This window comes from Octopus sinensis, linkage group LG22 (assembly GCF_006345805.1).
Source record: "Octopus sinensis linkage group LG22, ASM634580v1, whole genome shotgun sequence".
NCBI lineage: Eukaryota > Metazoa > Mollusca > Cephalopoda > Octopoda > Octopodidae > Octopus > Octopus sinensis.
The window spans coordinates 20,941,646-20,968,727 of record NC_043018.1 but is presented as its reverse complement, the minus strand read 5'-3'; the positions used below and the strand labels follow the sequence as shown (position 1 = coordinate 20,968,727).

General features: G+C 39.0%; 1 protein-coding gene and 1 long non-coding RNA gene across 4 annotated transcripts in view; one reads left to right on the top strand and one right to left on the bottom strand.

The window, feature by feature from the left end:
- Window positions 1-16,326, bottom strand: part of LOC115223284 (protein RRP5 homolog) — a 50,283-nt gene extending 33,957 nt beyond the window's left edge. For all 3 annotated transcript variants that reach the window (XM_029793792.2, XM_036512195.1, XM_036512196.1), the window contains exons 1-8: window positions 16,168-16,326; window positions 11,893-12,072; window positions 10,435-10,581; window positions 9,675-9,786; window positions 7,146-7,267; window positions 5,667-5,738; window positions 2,413-2,514; window positions 57-254 (exon numbers count right to left, since the gene is read on the bottom strand). In XM_029793792.2, coding sequence (XP_029649652.1) covers window positions 57-254; window positions 2,413-2,514; window positions 5,667-5,738; window positions 7,146-7,267; window positions 9,675-9,786; window positions 10,435-10,581; window positions 11,893-12,072; window positions 16,168-16,179 — 945 coding nt within the window. In that variant the 5' untranslated portion in view covers window positions 16,180-16,326. The remainder of the gene's footprint in view (window positions 1-56; window positions 255-2,412; window positions 2,515-5,666; window positions 5,739-7,145; window positions 7,268-9,674; window positions 9,787-10,434; window positions 10,582-11,892; window positions 12,073-16,167) is intronic.
- Window positions 16,327-17,203: 877 nt separating this feature from the next.
- Window positions 17,204-22,730, top strand: LOC115223319. The gene is made up of 3 exons (XR_003882790.2): window positions 17,204-17,357; window positions 22,351-22,449; window positions 22,566-22,730. It is a non-coding gene; the product is annotated as an uncharacterized LOC115223319 (long non-coding RNA).
- Window positions 22,731-27,082: the final 4,352 nt, after the last annotated feature.

The following is a 27,082-nucleotide window of genomic DNA, read 5'->3' as shown; positions in this document are numbered from 1 at the left end:
GGAAGGCTTGTTTCAAATATGTATATTATCATTATAAAAAAAAACCGTGTACTCACATGTGCAATTGCCCAAAGTCCATTTGAAAGGTGAAGATATATCTCCTTTTCTGAGCTGATGTACTTTACAACACCTTTAATAATTTTACCAATAAATATGTCAGGGAAAATCTCAGACACTTCACTGCTGTAGACCATTCTCAGAGTCAGAGTAATAACCTTTGTTTCAGGATGGTATTGAAGAACAGTGGCTCGGACCTGTCAATTATGAGAAAGAAAAAAAACTGCTTACAAAGTATATTACAATAAATCGATTTTGCTGAGCACATCTCTCCATAAATCAACATCAAGGTATTGACTACACTGTTGCAAGCTAATGCAACACTTACTATCACAGTTCTAAACTGTTCTAACCCTGTGGTACTTCGTGACAGATGCAATACAGTGCTGTGACGGATATGGATTGCTATAGAACTCAATATGTGAGTATATACATTTTTGGGAGCACGAAGCTTTGTCAGTGAACAAGTCGCAGCCTCAAAGCAACGAAGATATTTTGACAAATTAAATTTAAATGTTGACGTGAATCTAACGGTTTTGTGTGTTTCTTAAATGGCTTATAAACACCTTCCACGCTGCAATTATTTTATTTTTAATTGGCAGAAAATTATAAAAGAATTTTGCACTTAACCCTTTAGCATTTAAACCGGCCATATCTGGCCAAAAATATTCTACCTGTTTTATGTTTAAACTAGTCATATCTGGTCTCTCACACCAACCCTACAATATTATTTAAAAAATTAACAGCTACCTCATCAAAATCTCATAGCTACAAGATAATGCATGATTAGTTCAAAACAATGTAGATGAAGAAGCATTAATTTTGGCAGAATAATGCGAACACTAAAGGGTTAAAGTATTTTGCAGCTTTCCGTTGTAACTTTTGAAACTTTCTGTAAATTAAAAACAATAGAAATATAATGTTGGTGAATTAAGTAATCCATGCAATTGTGATGATGATCATCATCCTCACTGCTGCTGCCATCCACTTTTCTATGCAGGCATGGGTCAAATGAAAAAGATTCATTTAGGCAGACTATTTACAGCCAGATGCTCTTCCTGTTGTCAACCTTCATCAGTTTCCAAGCCAGGTAAATATTTCCCCATGTCCTTTGAACAATGGCTGGATATGTTTTCACAGAAGTTTGCATCTAGCAAAGAACTGTATTGACCCCAAAACATGATTGAGTTACACGGACAGGATACAAACTACTGACTCTTTGAATATTAATCCAGTTGCCAACAACTTAGCTGCTAAACAATATAGAAGATAGAAATCAGTAGAAGGCCAGAGGTTTCTCTACAAGAAGGAAAGAAATTGTTTCTGCTACAAACATAAGGAAAAAACATTATAAAAGAAGAGAAATATGTAAAATGGGTGAAGTTTTTTTTAATAATTAACCTTCACTGTACTGATTAAGTTCTTGCATGTAAAAAGCACCTGGACTGGTGCCACATAAAAAAGATCCTATGCTGGTACACATAGAAAGCACCCAGTACAAGTGGTTGGTGTTAGAAAGGAAATCCAGCTGTAGATTACATTGACCCCAGTGCATAACTGGTACTTACTTAATTGATCCTGAAAGGATAAAAGGCAAAATTGACCTTGGCGGAATTTGAACTCAGGACATCCAGCTGTAGAAACCATGCCAAAATAGGCAATTGGAGCCTGGTGCAGCTCTCCGGCTTGCCATCTCCTGTTAAACTGTCCAACCCATGCCAGCATGGAAAATGGATGTTAAATGATGGAGGATGGTGATAACATGCAGATCATCATATGCAAACCAGTCCTCACAAACTCTTTCCATTGGCCAGTAAAAACGAAGTGCCAGTAGTACGTAAAAAGCACCATCCGATCGTGGCCATTGCCAGCCGCGCCTGGCCTCCGTGCCGGTGGCATGTAAAAAGCACCATCCAATCGTGGCTGTTTGCCAGCCTCGCCTGGCCCCCGTGCCGGTGGCATGTAAAAAGCACCATCCAATCGTGGCCGTTTGCCAGCCTCGTCTGGCACCTGTGCCGGTGGCACGTAAAAAGCACCCACTACACCCATGGAGTGGTTGGCATTAGGAAGGGCATCCAGGCGTAGAAACATTGCCAGATCAGACTGGGCCTGGTGCAGCCTTCTGGCTTCCCAGACCCCAGTTGCACCATCCAACCCATGCCAGCATGGAAAGCGGACGCTAAACGTTGATGATGATGATGTACAATGTCATGAAGTGTGGAGAATTCTGGAGTGTACTCTCCTATCAAGGACAAGTTAATTTGGTTCCCATGCTTCAAGAGCACATGCACAGAACTGAGTATATGCAGGGTAAAGGTTAATAATTAATTTTGACTAAAGAAAATATTACTGTACCTGTGAATTTGCTTTATGTCCCTGTTCATCGGGATTGCAATAACATTTTGGTATCACAGCGTCATATGTCAGGAATTTAGCTTTCAAGTAAGAACCTTCATCCTATGATACAGAAAGATATGTTAAGATACATGTGTGTATTAGAATAATACTCAACTATTTCTGCTGATAAGGAAAAAAAATATATATCGCATTCAGTAGGGGTGTTCCAAAAGGGGTCTCAGGGAATAGGGTCACCGCCTTCCTAAACTAGTTTTCCACCACATTTCTTAAAAATTGTGGTAGAGGCCTTGGTCTTGGGACCACTCATTTCAAGAAACTGAGGTTACGGGTAAGCAATGACATGCTCCCTGTTGAAAATTCAGCTCCAAAAAAGCCTCATGATAGCAAAGGAGAAAGGGCAACACCCAGCCCAAAGGTTGCGGTGAGGTGCACCTGCCTATCTTGATTGCTATGGCACTGAGGTAGATCTGGTCACCCCCATTCACGGGGACAAAACCCGGATTTAAAACACAGGATGATGATGATTAACAATAATCCTTTCTACTATAGGCACAAGGCCTGAAATTTGGTGGGGGGGGGTGCCAGTCGATCAGATCAAGCCCAGTATGCAACTGGTACCTTATTTTATCGACCCTTGAAAAGATGAAAGGCAAAACTGACATCGGTGGAATTTGAACTCAGATCGTGAAGACAGGCGATGTCACATTAACAATAATAACACTGCTGGCTTCAAATTTTGGAAAAAGGCCAGCCATTTTCAGGGAAGGGAATTTGATTACATCATCCTCAGTGTTCAACTGTACTTAATTTATTGACCCCACCCCCACCCCGCTAAAAAAAAAAAACTAGAAGAACTGCTGCTAAACATTTTGGTTGATGTTCTAGCAATTCTGTCAATTTGGTGCTGCTAGAATAATAATAATAACAATCCTTTCTACTATAGGCACAAAGCCTGAAACTTTGGGGGAGGGAGCTAGTTGATTATACCGATCCCAGTGCGTAACGGGTGCTTAATTTATCGACCCCGAAAGGATGAAAGGCAAGTTGACCTTGGTGATGTAATAATAATAATCCTTTCTACTATAGGCAAAAGGCCTGAAATTTTGGGGGAGGGGCGTATTCAGTTACATCAACCCCAGTGTTCCACTGGTACTTAGTTTATCGACCCCGAAAGGATGAAAGGCAAAGTCAACCTTGGTGGTGTAATAATAATAATAATAATAATAATTTCTTGTATTGCCAGACAAAACAATGAATAATGAAAACAAATCACAAAAACAGTGAGATTTTACTGCAATAAAAGGAAAACAACAAATAATAGTTTATACAAACACACACATTGAACTAATACAGCATTGTTAAAATTTGTTTCTCTTGTGCTCATTGTTTTACATATATTAATATAAATAATATATAAATATATGCATATATACATACATATATGTAGATACCTACATATATGTGTGTGTGTATATATATATATATATATATATATATATATATATATAATATAAATACATATATATATATATATATATATACATATATATATATATATATACATATAATATATATATATATATATATCTATATACTATATATATATACATATATATATATATCATATATATATATATTATACATACATATATATATACATATATAATATCTATATATATATATAATACAATATATATATATACATATATATATATACAATATATATATACATATATATATATATATATATATACACATATATACATATATATATATATATATATATATATATATATATACACGTACATACATATATATATTATACATATATATATATATCCACATATATACTATATATATATAATACACGTACATTACATACATATATATATATACATATATATATATATATACACATATAATATATATATATACCATATAATACTATTATATATATATATATACACATATATACATATATATATATATATATACACATATATATATATATATATATATATATATAATATACACGTACATACATATATGTATATACCTACATATATTTGTATATATACATGCATATATGGGTACAGGACATCAAAAGAACGTTGAACACAATGAGAAACGAAAACATAAAAACAAAAACGTAGATAACGAACATTGTTTTCGAACAACAAAAGAAACAAACAGAGAAACAAGACATACAACATAAAGAATATTCCCCTTCATCAGTTGTCCCCTGTTTCATCTACTCCACGTTTCAAAGGCAAGGACAATACACAACTACATTGAAACCGTCCTTCCCGCAAAGCAAATTAAATAAAATTTGGGATTACATACATAAACACACACACACACATATATGAAGGTATGTGGCCTAGTAGTTAGAATGTTGGACTCATGACAGTAAGGTCATGGTTTCAGTCCTCAGTCCAGGTAACATATTGTGTTCTTGAGCATTGCTTCAGTTGATTCAGCTGAAAATGAGTACCAAAACAACAGTTGAGTGGAGGGAAGAGTTAACTCTGTGATGAACTGGGTATCCTGTCCAGGGGGGTGGAAGGGAGAGTGTTAACTCTATGATGAACTGGCCATCCTGTCCAGGGGGCAGAAGGGAGAGTGTTAACTGTGAAGAACTGGCCATTCTGTCCAGGGAACAGAAGGGGAGAGTGTTAACTCTGTGATGGAATGGTCACCCTGTCCAGGATGCAGAAGGGAGAGTGTTAACTCTGTGATGAACTGGCCATCCTGTCCAGGGGGCAGAAGGGAGAGTGTTAACTCTGTGATGAACTGGCCATCCTGTTCAGGGGGCAGAAGGGGAGAGCGTTAACTCTGTGATGGAATGGTCACCCTGTCCAGGGGGCAGAAGGGAGAGTGTTAACTGTGATGAACTGGCCATTCTGTCCAGAGGACAGAAGGGAGAGTGTTAACTCTGGGATGAACTGGCCATCCTGTCCAGTGGGTAGATGGGATAGTGTTAACTCTGTGATGAACTGGCCATCCTGTCCAGGGTGTGGAGGGGAGAGTGCTAACTCTGTGATGAACTGGAGTATTGTACTCTTGGTCACTGATACAGCATGGAAACTGGAATAAGATCCAGTCTGTGTGTAGACTTGTGACAGATTTAAGTCAGAGATGATGATGATGATGCTGTTGGTAGTGGTGTTAATGAGGATAAAATAGTAACGACAGAAAGTCAATTTCCATCATCACATAAATACATACCAACTTCTATAGTTGTTACTTACTTTGACAATAGTGGCTTCAGCTTGCAGGCCTGGACAGATACATGAGAGAGGCACAGGCAGGGGGTCTTTTATCTGGTTAAGAAAGGAAAAAAAAAATACAAAAAGTTATACAATAAGCCAGCGTTTCTCAACAGGGGTTCCGCGAAAAAGAGTGAGGTAAGGTAATTCTAATTTCATGATTGTAATATTACTATACATGCACAACAACAACATATTATTGGTTATTGTAATATTGTAATATAGACATCCTCCTATCTAACCTATCATGTTATCAAAAAAATATAACAACCATTGGGGGACATATTTAGTGATGTCTGTAATTTATGGACACCCTATATATATATAGTGAGGGCACGTGGCTTAGTGGTTAGGGCATTCGGCTCATGATCGTAAGGTTGTGAGTTCGATTCCCGGCGATGCGTTGTGTCCTTGAGCAAGACACTTTATTTCACGTTGCTCCAGTCCACTCAGCTGGCAAAAATGAGTTGTACTTGTATTTCAAAGGGTCAGCCTTGTCACTCTCTGTGTCACGCTGATTATCCCCGAGAACTACGTTAAGGGTACACGTGTCTGTGGAATGATCAGCCATTTGCACGTTAATTTCACAAGCAAGCTGTTCCGTTGATCGTATCAGCTGGGACCCTCGTCGTCGTAACCGGCGGAGTCTTTAATACATATATATATATATATATATATATATATATATATATATATATATGTAATATTTACCACGTGAACTACAATGGAAAATATATGAGTAAGATATGGTATATAATTTTTTTTTGTGCAGGGGTTCCTTGAGACATGTAATTTATTTTAAGGGTTACACAAGAGTAAAAAGGTGCTTGGTGACCATGTCAGTGACAGTGCCATGTAAAAAGCACCCAGTGTACACAATGTAAAGGGGTTGGCCTTAGGAAGGGCATCCAGCTGTAGAAACCAATCCAAAACAGACATTGGAGCCTGACATAGCTCCCACCCTAGCTAGTTCCTATCAAACCATCCAACCCATGCCAGCTTGGAAAATGGACATTAAATGATGATGATATATCCATCCATCATTTCAAATCCGGGTTTTGTCCCCGTTAACAGGGATGGCTAGATCTACCCCAATGCCATAGCAACCACTATCACACCATCTCGTCTCGTTCTGGGTGTCCTCATTTCTCAAGCCAACCCTCCCAATTCAATTTCCTCCCCCAAATGTCTCCTCCAAATTTTCCTCGGTCTACCTCGCTTTCGCTGTCCATTTACCTCAAACTCTAGCACCGTCATCAGAACATGCTCCTCATCCCTCCTCAACACATGCCCATACCACTGAACTCCATTCACCCTTGACAACCACTCCACTGATTCCTCCAACCCCAGCATCCCCAGTCCTCCTCTTATCAAACAGCTTCACGCCAAACATTTCTCTCACCATTGCTCTCTCAGTCTGTGAGTGTGTGTGCGTGCATAAAACAGGGGTTAATTACGTACCATTTGAGTTGCAATTTTAAAAGGATCAGCCGAGAGAATCACAGATCGTATCACATTCCTTTTTATGTGTGTAACATCGACAACTAAACAATGTAGCTGCTGACCCATTTTGATTTGTTTCCCTGTAGAAAAATCACAAAAGGGGACACAGATATAAAAAAAAAGGTAAGCAATAATTGGTTGAGTCAGTTATTCCAGGATTAAAAATCACAAAAATATAACGATGCATGAATTTGGATGTGGCGTTAGGAAGGACATCCAGCTGTAGAAACACTGCCAGATCAGACTGGAGCCTGGTGCAGCCTCCTGGCTTCCCAGACCTTGGTCAAACCATCCAACCCATGATAGCATGAAAAATGGACATTAAACGATGATGATGATTGGTGATCAGGTGTAATGATTGTAAGTGTACGTTATGAGATTTTTAATTTTTGTTGATTGTTACCTGTCGTCATGTCATTGTCACCTGCCCAGGTAATTTGTATAGAGAGCCAATGCCGCCTCAACTGGCTTCCGTGCCGGTGGCATGTAAAATGCACCAATCCGACTGTGGCCGATGCCAGCCTCGCCTGGCACCAGTGCAGGTGGCACGTAAAAAGCACCCACTACACTCACGGAGTGGTTGGCGTTAGGAAGGGCATCCGGCCGTAGAAACACTGCCAGATCAGACTGGAGCCTGGTGCAGCCTTCTGGCTTCCCAGCTCCCCGGTCGAACCGTCCAACCCATGCTAGCATGGAAAACGGACGTTAAACGATGATGATGATGATGTATTTACAAGATATTGATTCCTGGGCATTGATTTCCTGTTTCAGAGCTGAATTTGCGCTTCCATAGTTTTTGTTAACTTAGAAGCTGCACGGCTCTCATCAGAAAAAGCATTGCAAAATATGTCTTCGTCTCCTCGTTTGATGTAACGAAAGCCATGTTGGCCTGTTGATGAACATATTTTGTAGTCTCATCATTCTTCCTGAGAAACATTTCCTCAGGTAAATGCTCAATGAGCTTTGCTTCTAAATTCGAAAGCTTTACAGAGCCAGCATCACTAAGGAAAATATCAATGTAGTGATCAGTTATGTGATTATGACACTTCTCTCAGAATCGACTTTGAATCCAGAAACACTTGAATCAATGATGCATTCAAGATGACACAGAAATAGTTCGTTGATTATCTTCTCCGAGTCTCTAACTAATTAAACCATTAATAATATCACCAAATTAAAGTGGTGAGCTGGCAGAAATGTTAGCATGCTGGGCGAAATGCTTAGCGTATTTCATCTGTCTTTATGTTCTGAGTTCAAATTCTGCCATGGTCGACTTTGCCTTTCATTCTTTTGGGGTCAATAAATTAAATACCAGTTGCATACTGGGGCCAATCTAATCAACTGGCCCCATGCCCCAAAATTTCGGGCCTTGTGCCTAGAGTAGAAAAGAATAATATCTGTTTCTTTATTGCCCACAAGGGGCTAAACATAGAGGGGACAAACAAGGACAGACAAACGGATTAAGTCGATTACATCGACCCCAGTGCGTAACTGGTACTTAATTTATCGACCCCGAAAGGATGAAAGGCAAAGTCGACCTCGGCGGAATTTGAACTCAGAACGCAACGACAGACGCAATACCGCTAAGCATTTCGCCCGGTGTGCTAACGTTTCTGCCAGCTCGCCGCCTTTCAGAACGCAACGACAGACGCAATACCGCTAAGCATTTCGCCCGGTGTGCTAACGTTTCTGCCAGCTCGCTGAATTCTAACCCACCACTTGAGGTATCCCACCATGATGCTTGAAAATTGAAGAAAAACCCTACAAATCCCTGAATAAAAATCTAATACAAACATTGGGGTATAAACAGGAAGTCCTTTTTAAGATAAGACTAAATTCTTTTGTTTCACACAGAAGAGTACTTATTTTGTTTTTCAACCCCTAAACAAAAACATAATTTAAATTACTGTTACATGTGGTTCAGACTCGGTGGCAGTTGCAATTATCTGTAATACAGAACCATAACCCCTCAGCATTCAAACTGGCCATATCTGGCCCAAATATTCTGTTTTATGTTTAAACTAGCCAGAACTGGCCTCTTACACTTACCCTACAATATCTATTTCTTTATTACCCACAAGAGGCTAAACACAGGGAAGACAAACAAGGACAGACAAACAGATTAAGTCGATTATATCGACCACAGTGCGTAACTGGTACTTAATTTATCGACCCCGAAAGGATGAAAGGCAAAGTTGACCTCAGTGGAATTTGAACTCAGAACGTAATGGCAGACGAAATATGGCTATGCATTTCACCCGGCGTGCTAACATTTCTGCCAGCTTGGCGCCTTCAGTATCATTAAAAAAATCACATCACTGAAATTTCGAAGCCACGAGATAATGCTTGATTAATTCAAATGATGTGAACAGATAAACATTACATTTGACAAAGTAGTCTGAACGCTAAAGGGTTAAGACTTAAGCAATGTAACCAAAGTTGTCACAAACAGAGAATAAGAAAGGCAAAACACAAAGTTTCTCTTACCATCGTTATACTTGCTTGCATTTTCCTTACTGAGGAACGCGTTGACGTCTTTGAGACCAATATCAATTATATACCCATGGTCTTCAACACTTTTTACACTCCCTACAAGGATCTAAAAAACAAAAACCAGTGACAAATTTTATACAGTTTATGTGAATGTGTTAGGAAGGGCCTCCTTGGCATTAGGAAATGCATCCAGGTATAGAGATTAAACGAAAACAGACATGGAACCCAGGTAGCTCTTCAGCTGACCAGGCTCCGGTCAAACAGTCCAACCAATGCAAGAATGGAAAACAGATAGCGATGATGATGATGTATCCTTAGCTCAGATCCACCTGATTCATGCAAGCATGGAAGAGTGAACCCTTTAGCATTTAAACCGGCCACATCCAGCCCAAATATTCAACCAGTTTTATGTTGAAGCTGGCCAGATCCAGCCCCTCACACCTATAGTACAATATCACACTAAAAATAAACAATCACATCACTGAAGTCTCAAAGCCACAAGATAATACATGATGACTTCAAAACTATATGGATAAATAAATATTACATCTGACAGAGTAATCTGATTGCTAAAGGATGATGATGATGTTACTTGTCTACTGTTTGGTTGACTTGGATACCAGCACAAGTCAAGAATAAGACTACCCACAATAATGTCATGCCAATTCTGAATAACATAAAGGAAATAGTTACAATATAAAGATAACTTTCTTTGAAACAAGAGAGAAATTAAGGCAAAAAAAGTGATACTCACCATGTTATTTTTAATCTGAACTTGTTCCAAGTAGCTGTTGATATCCTCGGGAGATAAAGACAAGTTAAATGTGTCTTTTTTAGTGGATATAACCTTGCCAACGATGAGAGAACCTTTTGGAAATAGGTCGGAGAGCGTGTGATCAGCCTGTCGATACAAAAAAAAATTTTTTTAATACATAAACTAAAGATGGAATGAAAAATGAATAAATCAGTAAAAAATAAATGAATATAAAAAAACTAAATAAAAAATACACATACTAAAGACAGAATGAAAAATAAACACATAAAAAAACAACCTAAAGACACAGGAACAGACTGTGTAGTAAGGAAACACACATAGCAAGCACATAGACATGCATATACACATGGACACACACACACACACAGTTGCAAATACTTGTGCAGATAAGAATATGCACTACAGAAAGACAGAATGGACTAAACAGAACAGGAGGAGACACTAGGGATGGAGAGTTACTGAAGAGGTCACAGGGATGTGTGACGAAAGATTTCAGACAAAGGACACTAAAATCTACTATAATAATACTCTTGTGTTTTTCTCTGTCACAACATATGAATGAAGAAGGAAGGGGTGATAGATGAATAAGGAAGGAAGGGGTGAAGGATGGCGAACATGTGTGTATGTGTGTGCGTGTACAAGGGAAATATGTGAGTGTGTGTGAACATTGACAAGTGTATTAATTTGATTCATCTTTCATATTTATATATAAAATACTACAATTAACTGCCATTTTTGATGGCACGGGACCAACTGGTGAGAATAATAAAGAAGCTGAACTGAAGAACGAATATATAGTGCTTGTGGTTAATTGGCGAAAAATTATGACCATCCCGTAGGAGTGGCTGTGTGGTAAGTAGCTTGTTTACCAACTACATGGTTCCAGGTTCAGTCCCACTGCATGGCACCTTGGGCAAGTGTCTTCTACTATAGCCTCGGGCCGACCAAAGCCTTGTGAGTGGATTTGGTAGACGGAAACTGAACGAAGCCCGTCGTATATATGTATATATATATATATGCGTGTGTTTGTCCCCTTAGCATTGCTTGACAACCGATGCTGGTGTGTTTATGTCCCCGTTACTTAGCGGTTCGGCAAAAGAGACCGATAGTATAAGTACTGGGCTTACAAAAGAATGTGCCGGGGTCAAGTTGCTCGATTAAAGGCGGTGCTCCAGCATGGCCGCAGTCAAATGACTGAAACAAGTAAAAGAGTATCCCCAAAAAGAAAATGGATGCCGTTTCTTAAAATTGGTATAATTTATTTGAAGAGACAAAAAGAAGTAATAGAAACACTTACAAAGAAAGATGAAAAAAAAACAGCCATAGGCGCTAAAAGAAACAAAGTGGAGGGTGGTGACGGATTAACGGAGGAAAACTAAAAACACAAGAAAACAAAACAAAAACAATCTGTAGAAGTAAAATATAAGCAAATCTTACCAGTTGGGCAAAATGTTTTTTGTTGTCATTTTCAACAAGAGATTTCAGATAACTTGTGTAGGCTGGAGATATGTTCGTAGCATTTACGATTCCTGTTAAACCTTTTGGCAATGCTATTTCCAAGTTCACGTTCTCTGCATTAGTAACATAGCCGTATGTCAACAGACCTTCCGTCAACAACTAAATGAAAAAAAAAATATATATATATATATATAAATACAAAATGGGACAAGAACGCAAAACATCCAGGTTGACGATACAAAGAAAACAAGAACGGGCCATTCGAAGTTTTCTTTCTTCAGTCAAGCACCAGATTATCTTCACAATTTCGGCTGATTAATCTTGAGATTGGTCCAATCCGGCCAGCCCCAAGGAAAAACTAAGCTAAGAGCATTAGATTCCTTGGATATAGATATACTTCAAGAAAGTAGATAATTACAAATATTTTGGAAGTCAAATCTCCAAATTCAAGAGTGAATTTGGAAACCAGGATTAGTAACACAGTTTGGATAAGATATGGAAATCTAATCTTCCATGAAAGATTAAAATAGATTTCCTCAGAGATTGCAACTGAGCGAATTTCAGTTTGTGGTTTGGTAACATGGACACTGACAGCTCCCACAAAGAAAACTCTAAATAGTATGTACTAGCAGTATCGCCCAGCATTGCTCGGGTTTGTAAGGGAAATAACTATGTAAGCATTTTTAGAGAGTTATAGCCCAAAAATAGCAAAAAAATGCATTAAAAATGGAAAAAAAAGATGGTAAATTTTTTTTTTAAATCGTTGACTCATCATAGACATTTTTAGAGAGTTACTTCCCTTATATAATAGCGAAAAAATGCATTAAAATGGAAAAAAATGATGGTAAATTATTTTTAAAATTGTAGACGCGCGCTAATACCCAGAAGGGCTCGATATGAATCACGACTATAAGATACCCGGTTTTGGTTAAACTGCACCGCAAAATGTGGGAGTAGTTAGGAATCTAAATCGTAGGAGACAGACACACAACTTGATTTTTATATATAAAGATTTAACCCTTTCATTACTGTATTTATTTTGAGATGCTCTGTGTTTCTTTCAATTACTTTAAATATAACAAAGAATTTAGTAAAATAACTTTGTTATCATTAAGCTAATGTTAGGAACATGAATTGTGACTAAGGTTTGGTGGAAGATTTTAATTCAAAACTTAAGAAAACAAGACATTTGTACAACAGAGCCAGAGCCGGTTTCAGCCGGGTTGGTAACGAAAGGGTTAAAGGGAAATTTGACAAGACAAGCAGTCGCCTGCTGACACTCATTGACACTACATCAAAGAGGCCAGGGAACAGAAGAAAGAAGATATGCATTCAACACCAGAGCTGAAGACACCTCCAAAATTAATATTATTGATGATTCCATGTCGGACCATGTCTTCCACAATGGATAAGCCTCTGGATCAGGATGGGTTTCTGCATTATTTGGGGAAATTTATAAAGTGGTTTTGTTTTTCCATTTGACGCAGAGATCCTTAAATCCTTAAAAATGTTTTAGCCCGAAGGCCGCGGCCATGCTGGGGCACCACCGATGTAAAGATTTTTCTTACTTCTTATTTTAAACGTCCAACATAGAGGTGACCATGGGCGAAGCAGGGCTCTTCAAGGTGTAAGAGAGAATGCTGAAAAGTTCCTGGCTGTAAGGGTATCGTGAAAGGCCTGGCTGGAGGTCCAACCTTCTGCGTTCTTTTGTAGGGTTTAGAAAAACTGAAGGACTGCTGCAATAAGCGTGTGAATCTGAGAGGGGAATATGTTAAATAAAATCATAGTAATCTGCTCCTCATGTAGTTTCTTTTACCCAAAGCCAGGAACTTTTCAGCACCCCCTCATAAACTCTTAACCAAAAGCATTTGTCCTTGCGATTTGTTGAGGGTTACAGCAAAACTAAGACTCACTGGAAATTGAAGGCATTTGAATTGAAAAGCACATCATTACCTCCTGAGTCTGTGGGACGGAAGCACTTGTGAATTGATGTATTCTATGCTCAGGTGACTCCTGAGACTGACAGATGCTCATTTTCGCATATCATCAAATCTATTCTGTCTCTGTTTGGGTGTCTCCTGAACTCACCGCTGATGCTTTGTGAGGGTCTTTCGGTTCTGTCGCCCAAATGAACTTCCTCACATACACACACACTCAATTAGTAACCTGACTAACCCCCTCTTTAGGGCCAAAAGACGCTTCTATGCCAGCAATTACTGTTTCTCTACAAAGCTCAAGTGAGGTCCATAACGAAATGTTGCTCTCACCTTTAGGATACAGCTCCTGCTCCACAGACAAATATCCTAGACCACATCCAGAGACACACTCCTACTTTTGGCCTAGAGGTGCAGTCTCCTCTCTTTGCTTTTACTCCCACTGTTATAATAGCCTCTGATCCACGGCTTGGTTCATACAATCTCTACCCAGGTTTCCCCGATTAGCTCGTTTTTCCTCACATCAACTCCACGTTGAAACCCACCCTGCACTCACCACAACGAACGCCGGCTTCTTGAAGCCCCACTTTGTGGAAGTTTTGTTTTAGATATTCAAGAGGAACATTAACGGCATTGGTTAATGTTTACAAATACCATGGCATTTATCTCGTCAATCTAGGTGGCCCTAAGAAAGGTAAAAGGCCCTTTCCTTTCCGATTGCGTGTCCAACTACTTTGACAATCGAATGCTCCATAACAACATCATGTTTGCATTTTAGAAACAGAGATCCATCAATCTGAACAACGACATTCTCACCACTTATAACTTCATCATCATCATCATCATCGTTTAACGTCCGTTCTCCATGCTAGCATGGGTTGGACGGTTCGACCGGGGATCTGGGAAGCCAGAAGGCTGCACCAGGCTCCAGTCTTATCTGGCAATGTTTCTACAGCTGGATGCCCTTCCTAACACCAACCACTCCGTGAGTGTAGTGGGTGCTTTTTACGTGCCAGGCGAGGCTGGCAACGGCCACGGTCGGATTGGTGCAATTTACGTGCCACCGGCACAGAAGCCAGTCGTGGCGGCGCTGGCATCGGCCACGAGTCGGATAGTGCTTTTTACGTACCACCAGTCCAGGGGTCCTGGCATCTGCCGGGTGCCAAGTTCGATCAAATATTGAATGAATCTTCCATTCATTTACAGTATTACGATGGCCTATGTATTGATTGTATTTTGCTATATTTTAAAACTGTCATCAACCATTCATCCATCAGGTGAACGGCTGATGACAGTATATAATGAATTAGCATGCTGACAATTTTCTTTGTGGATTCCTGAAACCGATTTCGTTGTCTCCCGACTTAACGTCGCATAAATAACTCTGAGCACCTTTTCATACTCCACCCATCTAACACCCGTGGACATATATACAAAGTCAGAAAACAGCACAGCTCCCATGACTTTAGGAAACATTTTTTTCACGCTGAGAGTTGCTGAAGCATGGAACAAACTGCCGGCATCAGTTGTTAGTTGTCGGAGCACTGCATCCTTCAAAACTTCTATGCTTTCTGAGATTCGCCAACACTACACCTGATCTTCTCCCCTCCATACACACACAACAAGCATGTACGCTTTCCAGACTTTATACGCTCTTTCTGACAAGTTGTGGGGCACCTGAGCACTGTATACAATAATTTCATTATTATTATTATTAAACTAATGCAAACACGTTGTAACATTGGATATTTTAAATCTATTTTTTACATATCAAATCATTAAAAAATAATCTTTCAATATTTCATAAACAATAGGATCTTTAAAAATATGGGCGATCTTTCGTCTCTAGTAGACCTTTCCGTCGATTTCCGTAAAAAAATTTTTTTTTTTACATATGGGCTTGCGGGAACTTTTGAAGTAATGAGAGCGAAAGAGACTAAGAGAAAGCGATTGTATGACGAGGGAAGTTCTTTTGAAGTTACCGTCCAGGGGAAGCATTGATGTACATGTGTGTGTGTGTGTGTTTGATGGAGTGTGGGAGATAGACATTATGTTGTGTAAGTGAAGTGCTTCTGTTAGTGTGTGTGAAGAGACAGAGTAATGTGTGAAAGAAAGAGATAACTGAAATTTTTTACTCGGTGTATGTGTATATGTATGTCTATTACTTCAAAAGTTCCCGCAAGCCCATATGTAAAAAAAAAATATTTTACGGAAATCGACGGAAAGGTCTACTAGAGACGAAAGATCGCCAAAAACATGATTATTACTCCGAATGACAACAATTTATAAGTAAAATAACTGATTAAAACCATCACAATACCTGTTCATACATCGTTCGTCACTGTTTGGTTCCACTGAACATGTGGTGTAAATTGCTGCCTTCCTGCTTCCGGTTCTAATTCACGTGCTGAGTTAGTACACAACAAATATTTTCGAATTTCAGATGTTAACTAATTAAATCATTAAGTTTATTTAAACATTGATATTTTCAGACAGTTATTAACAAACTACTAAAATGCAATTATAGCAAAATAACAATTTTTATGGGATCTTTTCCTATTGAGTTAGTACACAATTAATATTTTCGAATTTCAGATGTTATCTAATTAAATCATTAAGTTTATTTAAATATTGATATTTTCAAGACAGTTATTAACAAACTTCTAAAATGCAATTATAGCAAAATAACAATTTTTATGGGATCTTTTCCTTTTGAATGGCAATTTTCAACACAATTTCTAGTTAACTAAACACTTTAAAACTTCGTATACTGGTAGAATGTGTCAAAAGAAAACATTAAGTGAAAATAATGTTTTCTTTTGACACATTCTACCAGTATACGAAGTTTTAAAGTGTTTAGTTAACTAGAAATTGTGTTGAAAACTGCCGTTCAAAAGGAAAAGATCCGAAAATAATGTTTTCTTTTCACACATTCTACCAGTACACGAAGTTTTAAAGTGTTTAAGTTAACTAGATATTGTGTTGAAAAGATCTTTTCCTTTTGAACGGCAGTTTTCAACACAATTTCTAGTTAACTAAACACTTTAAAACTTCGTATACTGGTAGAATGTATCAAAAGAAAACATTATTTTCACATGGCTTTCTTGATAAATTTGTAATTTGTTTGTTTAACGTAGTTTAATTTTTCGAATTTTAACCAATAAATCGCCTGTATTTGGGCTAAAATCATTTGCTGCATCTAAAAACTGAGACAACATCCTGTCACTGTTACGTAAAAGAGCTTTTTATACAAAATATACGGAAAGCGTGTTGAGTTACAACACAATACTTTCGAATTTTTGCTATTTTTTTTTTAATCAACTCATTAAATTTATTTATACAAATTAATGTTTTTTAAGATTGTTATTAATAAATTACTAAATTACAAATATGATAAATAACAATAACAACTTTTTTAATGACTATAATCATTTCGTAGTTTCGTACAGCAGATATAGAAGCCAAGTCTCCAGGTCGCTGCTCCTTTAATTGAAGACAAATTGTTTCAAGGTACGTCTAGAATACTTATAAAATTACCATCATTTATGGCAAAACTTAAATGCATATGTATATTGGTTTCCTTCTATATTATGCTTACGTTTTCATATATTTTGCAATGCACATTTATTACTTATATTCCCTTAATTAAAATGTTATTTAGAGGACATTTCTGAACAGGAAAACTTGAAGGGCACCTGCCATCGTTTCTTCTCTCTCCCTCATCAAATATAACCGACTTTATTTTGATTTAAGGTCTTGCCAAAACGGGAATGGTATGATCTGAAAATTCAGATTCAAGTTTACAGGAATAATTTTCTTTTATAATTCTTGAAATGTTTTTTGGGGTGGCGCAAACTCGACTGTTGAATTCGTAACATCACATGTAATCGTTTTATATGTTACATTATTTTTTTATTTAGAAGTAAATAAATCCAGCGAGTAAATATTCAGTTATTCGATCGCCAGGATAAGTTACTCGTTGAATAAATAGTGTTATTGGTTGAGAATTCCGCAGACACTTGTAGTATCCTTAACGTAACCTTCAAACGAACCGACAAAGAAGCCGCTTTGCAATTATTAAACCTGATACGAATAGAAGTAAAATATCCCCCGAATCACATTCTACCGTCTTCTAAAAAAAAAAAAAAGACGCAATGATAACCCCGTTAAAATTTCCCGAAATGTCATAACGTACTTATTAACCCTTTGCTCGTCTTGTGTATCATATGTGCTCCACAAGATCTGTTCTCTGGTGTCCATGCATCATATTCGATACACATTCCCAAGTAATTTGGGATTCATGAAAAGAAAAAGCTTTATATTATTCAGGACGTATGAAACAAGGGTTGATGAAATGTTCGAAAACAGGTAATAGACGTTTAGAACTTGCGAAAAGGGTCAAGTGCTTTTAGCTCGCCTTCAGTTCTCACCAGGTGTATTTTTTTAAAAAAAGTCTATTCGTGAAAAGGTATTTGCAATAATTCAGGGGGGAAAAAAAGAAAAGAAAAACTGAATTGATCTTTGAATTCACTTAATTCTTCACATAACAGGGTTAATGTCAAAGTTCATTGACATTTCTAAAAGTAAACAGTAAGAAGGGAGGGGGAAAAAAAGAAAAAAACCTGTAAATAAGTCCTCAAAACAGGGATGCACATTCTCTTAATTATTCCTCACGTCATGTATGTCTGTTGTTTTGTCTGTCCTGTGTGTGACGTGATGCACAGGACATTTTCTCTGGCATCTATGGATCATATATAATACAGTCCCAATTTTTTCTTAAACACCAGAATAACTTGGGACTTATGAAAGGAAAGCTTTATATTACTTAGAAGCAAGGTCTAACTAAATATCTGAAAACAAGCACAGATGTTTAGGACTAACATATGAGAATGCTTTGGGTAAGCAAAGAGCTAATATCACAGATAGCCTTTCAACAAAGACATGTTTTGTTTAACATAACTCACCAATGTCACACAAAAACTGCTTCTTCTTCTTACAGAACCTCTTAAACCCCTTGCCTCTCCTGTATATCATTTGTGACACAGAGGACATGTATCCCTGGCATCCATGCATCATATATGATACACATTCCCAATTTTTTCTCAATGACCAGAGTAACTTGGGACCCATGAAAGGAAAGCTTTTTATTACACTAAATGTATGAAACAAGTGTGGATGTTTAGGACAGACTTATGAAAATGCTTTGGAGATGCAAATAATTTGTCATTCACTGTTTATTTAGTATAATATATAACCTGGTACTCTGTTTCATTAGCTGAGTGGGTTTTTTGCGAGAGAGAGAAAAAAACAAAATTCCTGGTCCCCTTCAAATATTGTTTCTTACAAACTTTTGTAATCGTGACCTTTCATAATTTTTAAATACTTCTTGAATGCCCCCCACTAGAGAGGAGACGCCCTTCGATCATGAATGACCATGAGATTGCACCTAAAAAGTTACCCTCCAAGGTACAAGTCTGGACAAGGTTGTTTATGGAAGACCAGCAGTCACCCATGCACACCAGCCTTCCTTCTTCACGCTACCGATGTTGTTCATGAGAAAAGCAAAGGCTGATACAGTGTAGAACCAGTGGCATTGCAAGTGCTGCCATTAATGCAAAGGCAGTGATGAGATGTCAAAGCGTACTCACAATAAATGTAAGTAAAAGAGAGAATATGGACCACTCCTACCCCTCATCACTAGCCATCTGTCACTCTCCGCTCACACTCTAATGAACTTATTTACCTGCCCTCTCTCAGTCGTGGTCCCTATTCTCTCTTTTACTTACATTTATTGAGAGTACGCTTTGACATCTCATCACTGTCTTCTTTCCAGCTACTCCTACCCACTTTTTATAATATGGGGTGGCCACTTATTGCCTCTACAGAAAGACACCTCTGCCTGTCCCTCTATACATTAACTCCTTCTCCACTGTAGACCCACTCAGTCAAGGGGTTGTAGTTCCATGGAGATCTCATTAGAGCCAGTGTGGTAAAAAAAAAAAAGTACCCAGTACACTCCGTGTACTGGTTGATGTTAGAAATGGCTTCCAGCTATAGAAACCCTGAGTTTATATAGAATAGTTTGTAGGTATGTTCATGCATACAGTTTGAATTGTTGCTCTAATTTAAGGTCTATGTACTTGTCGTGCACACCAGCAATTTATCTTAGGGTGAAAGTAAAGAACCCCCGCTTCAGTCATGAATGACCAAGGGATTGCACCTAGAAAGTTCCCTTCCTAGGCACAAGTCCGAGCAAGATTGTTTGTGAAAGACTAGCAGTCGCCCAAGCATACCAGCCTCCCCTCGTCATGCCATCGATGTTGTTCAAGAGAAAGGTAAAGGCCAGTACGGCTTGGCGCCAGTGATGCCAAAACTCATTTCTACAGATGAGTGAACTAGAGCAATGGGAAAATAAAGTGTCTTACTCAAGACCACAATATACAGCCTGGTCCAGGAATTGAACTCACAACCTCATGATTGTAAGTTCGATGCTCTAACCACTGAGCCATGTGCCTTCATCATCTTACAATAGTTTTGAGAAAAAAATCGATTTTTTTTTGTGCAGATAGCTGTTGGTTGATGAAAGACCAGGTATTACAGTTGGAGTGAGAGCAGGCAAAGAATGTAAGTTGGGTGTAGTGAAGGATGACAGAACAAGAGGGTCACACAGCTTGCAGTCATGTCTGAAGGAAGGAAGGTGTTTTGGGAGGGGAGATATGGGAAGTAGCAGAATCAGATTGGGGGAGACAGAAATGCTGTAGGATGGTGCCTTGGAGAAGTAAGCTAGTAAGATGGTAGGCGAGGAGGAAGATTACATTTAGAAAAAGAAACTTTATTTCTTTCTTATTTTGTTTTATCTTGGGTCATTACGCCAATAATAAACACATGCACTGATTCAGTTTCACTTCTTTCATTATCATCATCATCATTGTTTAATGTCCAGTCTCCATGCTGGCATGGGTTGGATGGTTTGACATGGAGCTGTTCAGACTCCAACTGTCTGTTGTGACATGATTTCTACAGCTGGTGCCCTTCCTAACACCAACCACTTAAGTGTGCTGGGTGCCTTTTATGTGCCACCAGCACGGGAGCGTTTACATAGCACCAGCATGGATGCTTTTCAAGTGGCACTGGTACCTGAAAGACAGTCCTGTATGTGTGGAAGACAGCGATTTTACTTAGACATTAAGTACAGCAAATCGCCACACCTCCCAGTCTTTATTACTAGTTAATTGGTTATTAGTTAACCAACCAACTGGTCAGTTGTTTACTTAATCAGTAGATTAAACAATCAATCAGTTGTCAGTCAAAGCCCTTTTTATCACCGTTCACAACCTCGTCTATGGAGAAGAGAGGGCATGTTATTGCTGAGGTTGTGAATGGTAAGGAAAGGACTTGGACAGGCAACTGATTGATTAATCCACAGATTAAGCAAGGGATCAATTTGTTGTTCAGTTAAATAACAGGGACGAAGTGGTGAGAAAAGATCTCCAGATGCTGGGCCTCAGTGAAGAAATGATAAGGGGACCAGGGGATACGACGATTTGCTGTACTTGATAAGACGCATCATCATCATCGTTTAACGTCCGTTTTCCATGCTAGCATGGGTTGGACGGTTCAACTGGGGTCTGGGAAGCCAGAAGGCTGCGCCAGGCATCAAGCTAAGTAAAATCACTGTTTTCCACATATACAGGTTTCTCCTTTCAGGTGTCGGTGCCACTTAAAAGGCACCAGTGCTGGTGGCACATAAAAAGCACCCAGCACACTCTGTTGAGTGGTTGGCGTTAGGAAGGGAATCCAGCTGTAGAAACCATGCTACAACAGATAGCTGGAGCCTGGACATCTCCCTGCTAGCCGGCTCCATGTCAAACTGTCCAACCCATGCAAGCATGGAGAGTGGACGCTAAATGCTAAATGAATAAACGAAGGCAAGTTAAACCTGTGCGTGTGTGTGTGTTTATTGCTGGTGTAATGACCTTCCAAGATACAACAAAACTTGTTTCAACACGTGTTCATATAAAAAATCTTGCAAACCAAATACCAAAATAAAACATATTTTTCAGTTTATTCATTTGCTATACTCTCTCTTTTACTTGTTTCAGTCATTTGACTGCGGCCATGCTGGAGCACCGCCTTTTTTTAGTCGAGCAAATCGACCCCGGGACTTATTCTTTGTAAGCCCAGTACTTATTCTATCGGTCTCTTTTGCTGAACCGCTAAGTGACGGGGACGTAAACACACCAGCATCGGTTGTCAAGCAATGCTAGGGGAACAAACACAGACACACAAACATATACATATATACGACAGGCTTCTTTCAGTTTCCGTCTACCAAATCCACTCTCAAGGCATTGGTCGGCCCAGGGTTATAGCAGAAGACACTTGCCCAAGATGCCACGCAGTGGGACTGAACCCAGAACCATGTGGTTGGTTAGCAAGCTACTTACCACACAGCCACTCCTGCGCCTATTTATATTTTCTTACTCTTTTTTTTTTTTGGAAGGTTACTACAATGGCTGGCGGATTTCTCTCAGAGGCCGAAACCGGGTTTACCGGCATGAAATACTATTTCAATTCTTACACCCGTCGAGGACGTTTCAATGTAAGTAAATGGAGTTCTCTCCCCTTCGCTGTTATACATCCATCCTCCGCCCACCCCTCCTCACTGAAATGCCTTGGGTTCATCGTTTCTTTCTTTCTTTCTTTTCTTCTTTGTAGTGTGTTGCTGCTGTTTATGGTACCATTGTTGGAGCTGTTCTCTTGAAGAAAATGACAAAAAAGAAGAAGCCAGCCGAAGTGAAATGTGATTAATATAAACCCTCAGCATTAGCATGTGTATAATTAGGCCTCATTATATAATAAAACAATTATAAACACACTTCACTGAGGAATGTTTTATTTAAAATAAACCAATGTTAGTGTATAGATTTTGGTTTTTTTATTCAATTTCTTTCTCTTGTCTCCTTCAGTCGTAAATCTTCTCAATAGCAAGACGTCTGTGATTGTTCATCATTCATACTTAAGTCTTTCAACACCTGGTATATACACCCACTCATCTCCATCTTTCCTTCCGAAATTCGTTTTCTTAGTTGTGAGAACTTTTTCTTTTTATTTCTGCAAGTCACATGGAAATCTCACTGGAGCCATCGTCATCATCATCGTTTAGCGTCCGCTTTCCATGCTAGCATGGGTTGGATGGTTCAACTGGGGTCTGGGAAGCCAGAAGGCTGCACCAGGCCCAGTCTGATCTGGCAATGTTTCTACGGCTGGAAAAAAAAAGAGCCAGTGGGAAAAAAACAGTACACTCTGTAAAGTGGCTGGTGTTAGCAGAGGCATCTGAGTGTAGAAACCATGCCAAGATCAAAATATCGCTAAGTATTTTGCCAGGTGTGCTAACAATTCCGCCAGCTTACTGCCTTTTTAATTTGTCATTCTGCTTAACCCCAGACATTGGAGCTTGATACATCCCTGCAGCTTATCATTTCCCCATTAATTAATTCTAGCCGTGCCAACCGATGGTTCTTGGATGCTTGGGCTGGATTATTAACTCTAAGATGAGAGTGATCAAAGGAAACTGCTAGAATTTGGAGCCCTCAAAAGCAAGAGCTTGTGGAAATTCTTCCAGACTTTAATAGTGTGTGTATGTATATGCGAAGGAATGAAAAATGTGGCCACTGTATTTCTGAGTAGTTGTTCCTTAATTTATATCATGGATTTGCTCCATGCAAATTGAGATTAGGTAAATCAAGTGAGATCTGTTTTTGATAATCTTATATCATAAATGTGAAGTGGATCTCCATCTGTAGAGGGAGGGAAGAAGAGGAGGAATCCAAATGTACATCACAATCTATTTTTAGAAGGAGAGGAGAAAACGTTGAAAGAGAAATGCTGTACGTGTATGTGTGTGTGTGTGAGAAATATATTTAGACATATAGGTAGTGTTGTTACCATAGCAAGTAACAAGTTTTGATTAAAAATGCAGAAATTTTAAGGGCAAATCTTTTATTTTGGTTGGTTGTGTGTGTTTTTGTATGTCTTTCTACATAGACAGCACAACACTGCTTCAGAAAGAGGCACTTTCCATGGAAGACTGGAAATGAATGACACAGTGAATGTCCTTTTACAGATCTTTTCAATCTAGTTTCCACACTCAATAATTCATTTTCTTTAACTAAACATTTTTAAACTTCGGATACTAGTAGAATGTGTCATATAGAACAGTTTTTACTCTTTTACTTGTTTCAGTCATTTGACTGGCCATGCTGGAGCACCGCCTTTTAGTCGAGCAAATCGACTCCGGGACTTATTCTTTGTAAGCCCAGTACTTATTCTATCAGTCTCTTTTGCCGAACCGCTAAGTGACGGGGATGTAAACACACCAGCATCGGTTGTCAAGCAATGCTAGGGGGACAAACACACACACACATACATATATACGACAGGCTTCTTTCAGTTTCTGTCTACCAAATCCACTCACAAGGCATTGGTCGGCCTGGGGCTATAGCAGAAGACACTTGCCCAAGATGCCACGCAGTGGGACTGAACCCGGAACCATGTGGTTGGTTAGCAAGCTACTTCTTAGCATTTTTGAAAAAAGTTTGTATTTTAGAAGTTATTTCGTGTCAAATTTGTCGTATTTGGGTAATTTCAACCAATCAATGACGTGTATTCAGCTGAAGAAAATTACTGCTATTGTTTGCGAACAACAACTTCCGGCCACGGATATGATCTCTCTTGGCTAGCTGGGTCTTCTCAAGCACAGCATGTCTCCAAAGGTCAGCCCCTTGTCATTGCCTCTGCTAGGCCCAACGTTCGAAGGTCGTACTTCACTATCTCATCCCAGGTCTACCTCTACCACAGGTTCAATCCACTGTTATGGTGTGACACTTTTTCACACAGCTGTCCTCATCCATATGTAGCACATGACCACACCAGCACAGTCATCTCTCTTGCGCACCACATCTGATGCTTCTTATGTCCAACGTTTCTCTCAGGGCGCTTACACTTTGTTGTGTATGCACACTGACATTACGCATACAGTGGAGCATACTAGCTTCATTTCTTTTGAGCCTATGCATGTCCTCGGCAGCCGTGGCCCATGTTTCACTGCTGTGTAGCATGGCTGTTCACACACAAGCATCATACAGTCTACCTTTCACTCTGAGCGAGAGACCCTTTGTTACCAGCAGAAGTAGAAGCTCTCTGAACTTTGCCCAGAGAATATTCTTATTCTAGCAGCTACGCTCTCAGAGCATCAACCCCTGCTGCTATGTGTGTGTGTGTGTGTTGAATGGTGGATGGACAACTGCTGTTAGTCTGTTTATGTTCCTGTAAGTATGTAGCTTGGCAAAAGAGATTGATAGAATCAATTCTAGACTTAAAGCAAGATAAATTACAGGGATTAGTCTGTTTGGCTACACCCGTCGAGGTGGTGCCCCAGCATGGCCACAGACCAATGGCTGAAACAAATAAACGGACAAAAGAAAACATCACCAACTTACGTAGTCATCTCTGCGAATCACGTCACAAATTCAAACAATCATTCAAAAAAAAACACGTCAAAAATTCAAACATGTCACGCAATCACCCGACCATATCAGACACCATCACAAAGCTAACAATATCTATATGAGTTTCAAAAAAAACAAAGACCAACCTTGATGCATGATTCAAATATTGACATCTGCAAAACTTGCCATGCTATTTCTGTCATGATTTATGATACAAAATACTTAAAACTTAAAGAAACAGTAAACAGGATACCTGGCCAGGTTATCAAGTTGGTGCTTGAGTACAAAAATAATCGCTCCCCAGACTTGTAAATGCCCAAATGCTGAAGCACAACCAACCACTTTTACCTGTAAAGGTAAGAGAAATAAAAACCCTCTTCAGTAATGATTGATCATAGGATTGCACTTGGGTTATCTTCTATGACACTAGTCCTCGCAAGGTTGTTTATAAATGCATTCCTTGATGAGATGGTTGAATAATATCCATGGTCTCAGTTGGAAGAAATAACAACAGTTCCTTCTGATATGACCCCATGGAAGAAAGGCCTGAGGACTTGACTTTCCCCCATCACCTCACTGGGAATAATAAGTAGGGAAGATGGATTGCGTGGCACTCCATCGGTTGTGATGATGAGGGTTCCAGTTGATCCGATCAATGGAACAATCTGCTCGTGAAATTAATGTGCAAGTGGCTGAGCACTCCACAGACATGCGTAACCCTTAATGTAGTTCTCAAGGAAATTAAGCATGACACAGAGTGTGACAAGGCTGGCCCTTTGAAATACAGGTACAACAGAAACAGGAATAAAGAGTGAGAGAAAGTTGTGGTGATAGAGTACAGCAGTCACCCATGCATACCAAGCTTCCCTCTCCATGCCACCGATGTTATCCAAGGGAAAGGCAAAGGGGCCGATACAGCCTGGCACCAGTGATGTCACAACTCATTTCTACTGCTGAGTGAACTGGAGCAATGTGAAATAAAGTGTCTTGCTCAAGACAGCACACAGCCCAATATGGAAATCAAACTCACTACCTCATGATGTAAGCCTGACGCTCTAACCACTGGGCCATTGCGCCTCCACACACACACACACACACACATATATGCTAAAATAACCTCATTAAAGGATAAAGATATCCAATAAATTTACTAGTTCATTGCCTATTATTTTTTTGTGAATAGCCTATTATTTTTTTACACAGGAGTGGCTGTGTGGTAAGTAGCTTGCTAACCAACCACATGGTTCTGGGTTCGTTCCCACTGTGTGGCACCTTGGGCAAGTGTCTTCTACTATAGCCTCGGGCCGACCAAAGCCTTGTGAGTGGATTTGGTAGACAGAAACTGGAAGAAGCCCGTCATATATATGTATGTGTGTATATGTTTGTGTGTCTGTGTTTGTCCCCCCACCATTGCTTGAAAACCGATGGTGGTGTGTTTACGTCCCCGTAATTTAGCGGTTCAGCAAAAGAGACTGATAGAATAAGTACTAGGCTCACAAAGAATAAGTCCTGGGGTCGATTTACTCGACTAAAAGGCGGTGCTCCAGCATGGCCGCAGTCAAATGACTGAAACATGTAAAAGAGTAATATTTATAAAAAATAATAAGTTTATAAATATTCAAATTAAAATTCAGAAAATGGAGATGCAGCATCAATATAATTTATTAACTGCAAAAATCCAGCATATTCTCTTGTAGCTGTTATGATTTTTCTCAAAGAATTAAA